This window comes from Panicum virgatum, chromosome 5N (assembly GCF_016808335.1).
Source record: "Panicum virgatum strain AP13 chromosome 5N, P.virgatum_v5, whole genome shotgun sequence".
Lineage (NCBI taxonomy): Eukaryota > Viridiplantae > Streptophyta > Magnoliopsida > Poales > Poaceae > Panicum > Panicum virgatum.
In genome coordinates, this window is record NC_053149.1 from 17,573,574 (window position 1) to 17,585,258 (window position 11,685).

An 11,685-nucleotide genomic window follows, 5' to 3' on the forward strand; every position below is an offset into this window, starting at 1 on the left:
CTAGTAGACTTTGTTCCTTCATGTGCTGAATATACATGATACGTATAAATATGTATACATATTAATATTTGATCTCAAATCATGGGTATGCCGAGGCATACAGGTGCATACCCCTGCCGCCGCCCATGTTCCCAACAGGTATTGTCTACTTAACTTCAATGCTGCTCACAAAGCATAACTCCAGTGGCGCGCAAAGCTTTGGACGGGAATTAGGCATGTTCAGAACGATAAAAGAAAGAGCGCTTTCGACATTCTCAGGAAAGTTTTTCTGGTCAAAAAGAAAATGTACGCCTAACGAGTGGTTCAGACTTCAGACCTGGATAGAGACGAATCAAAGGGGCAAAAGAACAAAATTTGGGGTTTTCCTTAAAATACTTGCTCACTGAAGCGCCACGCTATTAGTCTGCCAATGTTTTGACACGCAACGTGACAGTGGATTGGAGGACATGGCCCTCAATAGCATCTACCGGAACATATGCATTTTGCCACCTATTCCTATCAGTACACACACTACACTAAATCAAGCCACGCGTCACTTGGCCAGCACCAGCAGGATTCTTCGACAACCTGCAACTGATTAACTCCAGTTTGACGATAGCTTCACTTCAGTTTGACGAACTACAGCACCTTTGTTTTCTTCTCCAAACAAGAAACGCTTACCTGGAAAATACCAACAAAGTTCTCAAATGACTGATGATGAGTTCAGACCACAGGATTAAACATAGACAAATTTCAAGATTTTGTTACAAAGCCTTCATGGTAGACACATGATGCAATAAATATGTAACATATTCTTCTCAATGAACTGGATCATTGTACATACTGCCTCAAATAAACATATAGTCATATGTACAACTAAACAACCAGTTCAGCCCTTTTGCAGCTTGTTGCCGCAATTCAGTGAGTACAAATTAATGGTTAGCTATGAAGATCACGAAGCCCAAAGCCGGAAGAATACGGGGAACTCAACTGTACAAGCAGCTGAGACCAACAATTGGTTCCAAATGAACTACTTTTGAAGAGAGCCCTGTATCATTGACGTTAGTGATGGATGAACACGAGCGGTCTTCAATGATCGTGCAACACTTCTTCCTTCGGAATATTCCTCACCAAGCGGCCATCTTGGCCGCAGCTCATACTGTACCACACAAGAACTGATCAGGCAAAGAAAATAGAGAAGTAGCTCATGAAAATTTATGCAGCAACGGTTTCAGATTCTCCACTGCTAAGACAACTTTCGGAACAAGAAATAGGTCTGAAGTCAAAACAATCTGACATGGTGCCATTTAATTAAAAAAATTAGATGTCATAGTTTTGATTTCTGACAGAGCTGATCTACATGACATCAGATTATTAAACTTCAACAATAGAGCCAAATGCAGTTACTGGGGATAAATAATCCAATGTGGAACTGTAATTGGAGTCAAAGTTTCCAAACTTCCAGAACTATATCCCACTTCATGACAACTGGATTGCTGTTTGTTTGACACTTGCCTTTCTCCTTTAAGTTGACAACAAGGCCCAATTATATTATCACGCGGAGAGCTGTCCCCTTGGCTTTGTCTTAAGAGGTACAGGTACTCACAAGACCTCAAGCACTCAGTTGGGTGGCATCTCAACTAGAGCTCTACCAAGCTATTGCTTGGTCCTTGGCCCGACCATACGAAGTTAAAAAAAATCAGAGAGCCTAACAGTGTCATGATAGAAAAAGAAATGGTTTAGTGCAGCTACAACTTATTACTTTGGTGATCGTCATAGTGTAAGGATGTTAAACAGCCTTGCGCTACAAACCGTGAGTAAATAAACATAGAAAAAACATAAGAGAAAAGGTAAAAGGGCTGCTTAAGCCAGCCATTATAAATGGTTAAAGAACACAAAGTACTCCTAAATACTAGTCACACTTAAACAATGAGCACAGAAACTTCTCACGAATTAAATGCAAGCCAATAGGCAGACCTGCGTATCATCAGGCTCATCAGCAGCAGGTGGGTCCTCAAATCTTCCCGCAATGAAGTGCTCAATCCCAGTCCAAGCAATCATGACGCCTATGCAAAACTGGTTATTGCTCAGGAAAAAGAATTAAGAATCAAGTCGTAAAGACATCTACAATATACTTCAATATTTTAAAAAAAGAGATAGAATAGTACATCCTAAGGGTCTATAGTGAAAATCAAAGAACTGCAATGAGCTTGTATGGTAACTGACGTTAAATACAAGACAATTTTATTGACAGTTCAGTGCGGTACTAAGTTACTAATATTTTTCAATTAACTCATACCATTGTCAGTACAAAGGCTTGGAGGAGGAGATACAAGTTGTAGTCTGTTATTCTCAGCAACTTGATTCAGGCGAGTTCTAACATACTTGTTTGATGCGACGCCCCCTGAAACAACCTTTAATTATTGGATCAGTCCACATACTGGATGTGTTAAACAGATTTAACCATCATCAAGATATCTAGATTACAAAGTATTTGATGGAAGGTTCAATCTTCAATGCCCATTCAACTGCTCGTTGGCATCTTTCTTCCAAATGTAACACAGCAACTCGCTGCATAGGTCAAAATTATCAGGAAAAGATCAAAATCCTCGATAAACATTGAATATCTTGTCCATTGTGTCAAACCTGAAAAGAGGCAGCAATGTTTGCCCTTGATTGTCTGTCTTCCTCTGATGCAGATGAAATGGGAATATCATCTGTGCTTCTATCAGAGTGTAAAAATGAAAGATCAGCTAATGAGATTATAATTATTACCATGTAAACTACAAATGTTTTCTAAAAATGATAAAGAACTTTCCATATTTTAAGACCAAGTTACTAAACTTTGTACATAATTACTTGCCCAGGTTTTGACACAAGTGCTACTTGAAACAAATATCCTTTAAGCATAAAAGAGAATTTAGAAATGTGCATTTAACAGCTCAAATTCTGCCAGTTTAGAACTTTGAACTTGAGGTATAGATAAAGTACAAAATACTACTTTCTCAAAGAATACTAAGTGGATGATTCTACCGGAAACACCAGAAAGCCAGTTCATATTATGAAAAAAAGGAGAGGACACAGGGACTGAGATCAGTGAGACCAAACAGGATAGTGTGTGCTTACAAATTCTTAGATTCAATTGCCAGTCGGACTTGAGTCTTCAGACCAGCATAAGAAAAATTGCAATCTTTATGTTGTCGCATTGGAACCTGAAAGTATACAATACAAACTGTAACCAATCACATAATTTAGCTAAGAATATTAACAAATGGATAACAACATTTAGCTATATCTCAGTTAAGAAAAAACTACATCAGCAGACTTACTCTGAACTTAACAGCGTCAGGATCACCATCTAGAGCAAGCTCTTCAAGAGCAGGACCACCACCTTTTCGCATATCAAGGCCCAACCATCTTGCTGTTTTGTCATATGCCTCACCAATCGCATCATCTATAGTAGTCCCCAGTTGAACGTATTGCCCAAGGCTATGAGCAAGAACAAGAAGATTGTGTCCTCCTGAACAGATTGACTAGTTAGATAGCTTAAAGACATAAGAAAGAATTCAGGAATCAAGGATATTTCTTCTGTCCTGATTATGACACTAGTGTTTCTGCCGAATTAGCATATATGCTTAAGGAACTTATGTTGAAGTAGTTCTACATTGATTTACATGCCCTTTGTCAATGGAACAATTCATGCTGTAATTGACTAAAATAATCTGTCACATACATTTAATTTCAATAATTTCAACAGCAGTGTTGGGCATAAGAAAGAAATCAGTTTATATAGTGGAATAAGAAGGAAACGTTTCAAGTAGTGAATATAGTGCAAAAAGAAGTAGCTACGATGTGGTAAGTTAAAAGGCATTAAAAATCAAGAGACCCAATTATTTTGTGTTAATGCACAGAAGAATAGAAAAATATAAATCATTTAGTAGTAACGCACATAAGAGTAACAAAAATATGGTAATTATTTTGTGTTGTAGCAGGCGGAAAAATGCAATTACGCTTTTTGTGTGTTGAATATTGAACATGGCATGGGCTTGTATGATTGGAAGACACAGCTTGCCACAATTCCCATAGGCAGGTACGTCTAAGTTATAAGTGTATGTTCCACTTTTTTGTTTTAAGTTTTTCAGCTGGGTCCTGGCTGAAAATCCTAGGAAACTAATCCCAATTGCAAAGTTGTTGAGAATCTTATCAAGACCTATTGATCCAGGGAAAATTAAGAAAGTAGTAGCATATAAGGTTGACACATAGTACTGTAATTAGCATGTACCTGAAATTAGAAGAGCCAAAAATGGGAAATCAAGGTCCTTGTTCACTAGCCTGACAAGGATCAAACAACATTAACTGCTAGTAGTGCACGCATACAGTTAGAAGTATGGTGAGATATTATGCAATATTTTGTTTATGTTTGTAAAATGTTGTGTTTGTCATAAACATGTTTATCATGCTTTATGTAATTTAGCTTTGAGTTTTGTTTCTTTTGTTCACTACAAGACAACTATTAGCCCATAGGTGAATGATGTGGCATTGAGAACTAGATAGTTTATTATAGGTATAAATCTGCTCCTATATTATACAAAAGTAAATAAATATTTTTACATAGGTTGAAAATTGGTTCTAAATTTGAAAGTTTTAATATTAAAAAACATTTGCTCTTAGTTTATGCTACTATACCAGCATAGTTTAATTAATATCTGCATAAGTCTGTATGAGACTACAGAAGGATGCCAAGCCAAGAGGTAGGGATGTCTATAGTCTAAACAGATGTGCAAATTCTGATGTAAAACCAAAATGAAAAATATCAACAAGCAAGTTTATTATAAAAATTACAACAAATGACTTAAAACAGACTTGCTATCCTTTATTCTTGAAAACAAAACCTTCTTCCACTTTATGACGGATTATCTTAACAACTTGCACGGCATATAAAAGAAAGCCAAAGCCCAACAGATCTATTTAAGATCAAGGTTAATTGAACAGCAAAGGGCCCTATTAGTTAAATACCTGGAAACTAATGCATGTGCTTCCATATGATGAACTCCAACAATAGGCAAGCCAAATGATTTTGCCACTTGTCTCGCTTTGTGGACACCAACTGCAGTTTTGACATGCAATTGCATTAATATTAGAAAAAACCAAGGGATATGATCATGGAGACAGCAACAAGAAACTAGACTTCATGAACCCTGATACACAGGCATGATAGTATTTATCCCGAAGTCTGGCACAATGCATGTCACATAATATCATGGAAGTTCCAAGCACGTCAAAAGTTCTCCAGAATGACAGAACCGATGCAGCTCTTTAATTGAATGATGAATTTCTAGTCTGATCAAATTCAGCTCATTTGAATAATGTACACACCTAAAAACTGTAATAAATTTTTATGCCTTAGAGGTTCATTTCTAGCAAATTGATGAACCTCTAAGCACAATTTCTAGTGAACAGATAGTTCAACATCCCAATTAACGAAGAGGAGGTACATCCATACCTCTAAGGCATAGACTAAGTCCTGGTCCAACGGTAACAGCGACAGCAGAAAGATCGCTTCCTGACAATTTTGCATCATCAAGTGCCTTCTGAACAACCTGGGCACAAATTAAGTACAAGCAATTAACATAAATGTCAGAGCCTCAGAAAGCTGCAGAACCTCTGCCGATCTAAGAAGCCACACCTGGTCAATCACAAGAGCATGAGCTTCCTCGGCCATCTTCGGAGCAACACCCCCATACCTCGCAAGCAAATCTGCCTTCAAATGTTGGCCAACGAAAAGACACAGAAAAGAGGCCTGGTCAGCAACGCACAAACGTTTCGCTTCCAATATACGCTACTGATTGTCATGTAGCATAGGAAGACAGGCTCAAATTTAGAGCCGGAATAAGAGGTCAGAATGTAGAAATAAAATTAACAAAATTGTGCTGGAAAATGACTTACTTGGGAAGATACCACTTGGCTAAGGATCTCCCCGTCGCCCCTAACCTGCAAGCAGCCAGACAAACAGCATCGAAGCAGCTCAGCACAAAAACATAAAGGGTTCTCCATGCCTCCGCCGCAGGTAAAATCGACAGGAGAAGAGGAAGCAAGCACTTGTACCACAGCGGCCGCAGTGTCGTCGCAGCTTGTCTCTATGCCGAGCATGAGGAGGTCGCGGCGGGCATGGGTGGCGCGAGCGACGGTGGAGGATGACGCCACGGTGGAGGGGGGACGGATGGCAGGGGATGGGGTTGCTGGAGAGGAGGACGAGACGGAGGCGACGAAGTGGCGGAGGGTGGAGGGGAGGGACTTCGCTGGGCCTCGTCGGAGAAGGAGGAAAGCGGCGGCGGCGCGGGAAACGGCCGGCGATAAGGTCGGGAGAAGAGTGGCCGCCATTCCCTCCGGCTCCGCTTCGGACCTCCGGTGGTGGACAAGGCCGAGATGGGATTTCTGGATTTGAAATCGGAAGAATCAAGGGGCTCGGCTCGCCAGGCTATCAAGCAAGCGGCCCGGCAGTCGAGGTCGAACCCGTTAAGCCCAGCAGTTTGAGCCGGCCCAGGCCGGACCAACCAGGTCGACACGAAAACCGACGGAGGCACGGAGCCCAAGCCGCACATCCATCCTCTCCCGCTGTCCCGCACCACCAGCCTCTTCTGTTCATCTTCTCCCACCGGCCGGCGGCTGCCGCCTCTCCCTGTCCCGGTCACCAATCTCTTCTTCCCACCCAGCCACACTCCCAGAAGCAGCTTCCCTCCCGTTCCCACCCCTAGGCCGCCTCCGCTTCGTCTGCCTCAAGCCGGCCGCTTCTGCTCCCATCCTGCCGCCCTGCCGGCCGCCACCCCATCTCACCAGATCCGCCGGCCGCCGACTAGCGATAGGCCTCGACCGCCATGGAGTAGGTGCCGAAGCTCCCGCCCTCCGGCCCGAAGGTGCGAAGAGCACGAGTCTACGCTAGGTGGCCGCCGCCTCCATCTTCCACGGCAGCGACGGGCGACGGTGGCGCCGCCAGCCTGTTACGACTCGCTTCCCCATCCCCCCCGTTCTGGCGAGCTTCGACGAGCCGAGCTGGAGCTTCGGTCGAGCCGAACTCGAGCCTGCCTGACTGGGAGCCCGAGGGTCAGGCCAGGCTCGGCTCGAGCTGGCGTCGAGCTCGAGCCGCGCTCCTGAGCCCGCTCGTGCTCGGCTCGTCGACAGCCCTGGCATCGGTTTCGCTATTATAACTGCGCTGCGCGTCTGCGCCGCCGCCTCTGCTCATCTGCTGCCCCCTTCAAATCGGGCACCACAACCCTGAGTCTGCTGGGGAGCAGAGGGGGGAGCCCAACGGATTGGGTCGAATCTTCTCCCCAATCCCTCGACTAGAGCTACCCCGCCCTTTGGAAATCCTCTGATCTGGTAAGCTCCAACAATCAGTTCCCTGCAAATTATTTTTTAGTTTTTGTCGAACCCTTTGTTGGGGTCGGGAGAATTCGGCGGGCTTCGGCCGAGAAGGGCCGAGTTCGATCTGTATTCGTCTGTTGCACTAATAGCTGAGGAGATCGTAGAGGCGTAGAGACAGGACTCCCTTCCCGCACTCAATCTCTTTGGTTCGTTGTTGCAAGAGGAAGATTTGATTTTGTAGGTGATTGGGGGGTCAGGGCCTTGGAGGCATCTTGATTTGTGCTGTGGAGACTTCTATTAGTCAGGTGGTGTGGTGAAAATGTTTGGAAACTCAGATTCTTGTTGCTGCTAGGTTAATTGTGATGCTGCATTTGATAAAAAGCCCCAATTTTGATTTGAAATTTATATAATCACCATGGTCAAAATTCTGATAGTTGTATATCGTTCGAAAGTACCGAAGCTCCTAACTCCAGTCTGGGTCCTGGGCCTAGCAATAGCATCGGTGCCCATCTCCTTGTTTATGACAGAGCTACAAAATGTGTTTGACTTCCTTTTGTCATCTGGGTAAAAGGTCATGAGTCATGACTTCAACATCTTTCTTGCTGTTTTTCACCAGTACAAGATTACAAAGATATGGTTAGTCAAAGCTCAAAAACATACCATGTTCGGCCGTGTGATTCTAAATCGAAGACAGATTAATATCAAATTGAGCTTGCTACCGCAGATTAAATTCATTTTTTGTGCACAAAGCCGCTTAATGCTGTGAAACCTCAAAGGCCGAAATTAAGTATCAAACTGTAACGGGTGAAGTTGAACTATTCAAAATCTGACCAACAAATCCCTTATAAATATCTGAATTGGTGATGTGCTAGGTTTCAAACATTTGTATGGCTATATTCAATTCAAATACTACTTCTGTAATGTTATAGTAATAACACTGTAGACATTTATCTAAATTATTTTTATGAGCTACAATGGTATAAAGCAATACTTATTTGTGACTGGAGGGAGTACCGGAATTTATTCATCTAGAGGTGCAGATAATAATTGATAGATTGTAAGACTAAAGACTGCATATGCTTTGTGACTTGCTAAAATATCGCTCTTTGCAGATGAACTGAGTATATTTCTGTCTGTGGAAGAAAGGAACTTGGTCCATTAATTTTGTCACAAGTGGAACCAAGCAATATGTCCTCAGTAGGTGTACTAAATCCCTCATCAGGATATGAAGCTAGTACTAGTGGTGCCACTGATCGATTGCCGGATGAGATGAACGGGATGAGCATAAGAGATGAAAAGGAAGTTGAAGCTGTTGTTGTCAATGGCAATGGGATGGAGGTTGGTCATACCATTGTAACATCTGTTGGTGGAAGAAATTCACAGCCAAGGCAGGTAATAAGCTAAATCATGCAGAGCCATGCCAATCTTAAATATCAACTTTGGTAGAGGAACATATATTGTCAACAGGATAAATTATTGATATTATGTGCGACAGCCTCTTTTTCTTTTCTTTTTGCACATCATTTTCAGTCCCTCTAACAGAATGCTTAAGATTTGTAATACTAAATCTTTTACTAAATTGCAGACCATTAGTTACATGGCAGAGCGTATTGTAGGGCAAGGTTCATTTGGAATTGTCTTCCAGGTTGGTTGCTGTACACCACAATTCCCTTTTTTGTATGTTCTAGACTTTCATGTGTTATATCCTGTTATAATCTTTATGTATTGCATTACTGGCATTCACTTTTTGTTCAAATTACAATTAACAGGCCAGGTGTCTGGAAACTAGTGAGAGAGTAGCTATAAAGAAAGTTCTTCAAGATGTGAGGTATAAGAACCGTGAGCTGCAAACAATGCAAGTTCTTGATCACCCTAATGTCGTATGCTTGAAGCATTACTTTTGCTCAACAACTGAAAAGGAAGAGCTTTACCTCAATTTGGTGCTTGAATATGTGTCAGAAACTGTTCACCGTGTTATTAAGCATTACAATAAGATGAATCAACGTATGCCGTTGATATATGTTAAACTCTATATGTACCAGGTGAAGTTTTGCAACTTTGCGAGTACCTTTCAACACAACTCTAGCTTTGTACTTATTTCAATAATTCTTTGAACTTGTTTTATTGAACTAAATTTACAGATTTGTAGAGCTTTGGCTTACATGCATAACTGCGTAGGAGTATGCCACAGAGATATAAAGCCACAAAATATTCTGGTATTGCATGTGGTTATACTTTTTCAAAGTGATTACAGAAACATTTTGTCTTGAATTGTTAATGTTCTGGTGATTTGATATTGGCTATTTGTTGTAACAGGTGAACCCACATACTCATCAACTGAAATTGTGTGATTTTGGCAGCGCGAAAGTTTTGGTATGGTTCATAACTTTCAGATGTCTTGAATAAAATCGCATAATCTATGTTATGCCATCTGTAAATATTCTACCTATGTTAATAGGTACAAGGGGAACCAAATATTTCATATATCTGTTCTAGATACTACAGAGCTCCAGAGCTCATATTTGGTGCTACAGAGTACACGACAGCTATTGACGTGTGGTCTGCTGGTTGTGTTCTTGCTGAACTTCTTCTAGGGCAGGTAAGAGATCAACCATGTTAATTGTAATATATCTTCTAAATGCTCGAAGCAACTTCTTTATAAGTTATCTGTTGTTGGATAGCCTGTTTTCCCTGGGGATAGTGGTGTCGATCAGCTTGTTGAAATTATCAAGGTAACAGCGAGTTCTTTCAATTGAAGATATTTTAGCTAGGTACCCATTCTGTTTGACTCATGCAGGAGGCTCGTTTTTCTTTCAGGTTCTAGGGACGCCAACACGTGATGAAATTAAGCACATGAACCCAAACTATACTGAGTTTAAGTTTCCACAAATCAAAGCTCACCCATGGCACAAGGTAAAAGGTTCATATCTTGTAGCTTTCCTTTTCTTTCAAGATTTCTATTTCCTATTTATATTTATTGCTAAATCTGATGATGTGATTATTTTCATCAGATCTTCCACAAAAGAATGCCATCTGAAGCTGTAGATCTTGTTTCTCGGCTCCTACAGTACTCACCAAACCTCCGGTGCACTGCAGTAAGTACTGAAACACTTCTTAGGAAATCTACAGTACTTAAGGTTAATCTGTAGCAAAGAATCTAATAATATTTTGTTCATTGTCTCTCTTAACAGTTGGAGGCGTTAATCCATCCATTCTTTGACGAACTACGGGATCCGAATGCCCGGTTACCGAATGGTCGTTCTCTTCCCCATCTCTTCAATTTTAAGCCTAATGGTAAGTGCATGTTATTTTTACATGTGCGCCAACTGAAGCCTCCTATCAGGAGATCCTGACATACTACGTGCCCAACTTGAACAGAGTTAAGAGGAGTACCAATGGATTTTGTCATGAAATTAATTCCTCAGCATGCCAAGAAGCAATGTGCCTTCTTAGGAATATGAGGAAGCAGTTCAGAGTGCTCACAAAAAGAAGCAAGCAGCAGTTTGGAGGTTACCTACATATTACATCAATATTATGTCTAAAACTGCAGAGTAGCATTTGCCTACAGTATTATTGGATGAGCAATGCAGCCTACAGTATTATTGGATGGGCAATGCATGCTGTTTTCTTTCACTTTGGCTGTGATGTCTCATGTTTGTTCTACAATGGCAGTGAGCGCTTTCACCACATTCTGTAAAGCTGATGAAGACATTAAGCGTGATCCTTTCCTGTGGTCTGTATATTGGTCTGCCCCAACCTTGAGAATTAATTCTTTGCATATTTTATTCTTTCTTTTTGGAGATGGATTATTTGCATATCTATCTGTCACCAAATGGAAAAAAAAAAGAACTATCATATGTATGTTTGCTCTGGATTCTTTTTTCCTGAGGCTATATCGGTTTTCAGCTACCATTGGAGTTAAATACTTCTAATCTGTAACAGTCATGAGCAAGGAAAGGTCATCTGCAGATGATATCTTTTCCAGTCTATGCTATTCTTTGTATTTCTATTATTCTTTTGTGTTCAACATTGAGTCCTATTCGTGCCTAATGCAAAAATGATAATTGTGTGGAGCTATTTTGCCATATTTCTTGTTATCAGTTGCAATTCTTCTACTGAGATGTTCAGAGAAACAGATGAACATGAATTGTTTGATTTTAACTTCCTGTCCGTTATTTTGCTCGAGCTGAAGGTTTGAAGGTAGAACGTACTGGGCATGAGCTTGGCATGGTAAGTTTAGAACTTCAGATTCTAGTTATTACCGGATGGGTTACTTTTTTTTACCAGGCCAGATGGATTTCCTCATTTACTTGATAGAACGAATGGTAAGATCTCCGAATGGGT

The 11,685-nt window shown here is 41.1% G+C and overlaps 2 protein-coding genes across 5 annotated transcripts; one reads left to right on the forward strand and one right to left on the reverse strand.

The window, feature by feature from the left end:
• Nucleotides 1-345: 345 nt before the first annotated feature.
• Nucleotides 346-6,433, reverse strand: LOC120676990 (probable tRNA N6-adenosine threonylcarbamoyltransferase, mitochondrial). Of its 4 annotated transcripts, XM_039958333.1 has the most exons (14): nt 6,085-6,431; nt 5,926-5,970; nt 5,666-5,740; nt 5,483-5,579; nt 4,996-5,086; nt 4,262-4,311; nt 3,309-3,499; nt 3,106-3,191; nt 2,626-2,704; nt 2,467-2,550; nt 2,279-2,393; nt 1,957-2,045; nt 971-1,138; nt 346-660 (listed from the first exon to the last, which is right to left on the reverse strand). In XM_039958333.1, the coding sequence occupies exons 1-13, from the start codon at nt 6,358-6,360 to the stop codon at nt 1,010-1,012; spliced, it is 1,407 nt and encodes a 468-aa protein (XP_039814267.1). In that variant the 5' UTR covers nt 6,361-6,431; the 3' UTR covers nt 346-660; nt 971-1,009. The 4 variants fall into 4 exon arrangements, 1 of the variants encoding a protein (XP_039814267.1); XR_005676069.1 differs by lacking the exon at nt 346-660 and having other exon boundaries at nt 698-1,138; nt 2,279-2,383; nt 6,085-6,433; XR_005676070.1 differs by lacking the exon at nt 346-660 and having other exon boundaries at nt 698-1,138; nt 1,957-2,055; nt 2,279-2,383; nt 6,085-6,433.
• Nucleotides 6,434-6,575: 142 nt separating this feature from the next.
• On the forward strand, nt 6,576-11,426 carry LOC120676991 (shaggy-related protein kinase alpha-like). Its single transcript, XM_039958334.1, has 12 exons — nt 6,576-7,356; nt 8,454-8,733; nt 8,927-8,986; nt 9,111-9,383; nt 9,483-9,557; nt 9,658-9,714; nt 9,800-9,940; nt 10,023-10,073; nt 10,159-10,254; nt 10,353-10,436; nt 10,533-10,635; nt 10,720-11,426. The coding sequence occupies exons 2-12, from the start codon at nt 8,530-8,532 to the stop codon at nt 10,800-10,802; spliced, it is 1,227 nt and encodes a 408-aa protein (XP_039814268.1). The 5' UTR covers nt 6,576-7,356; nt 8,454-8,529; the 3' UTR covers nt 10,803-11,426.
• The last annotated feature ends 259 nt before the right edge of the window (nt 11,427-11,685 follow it).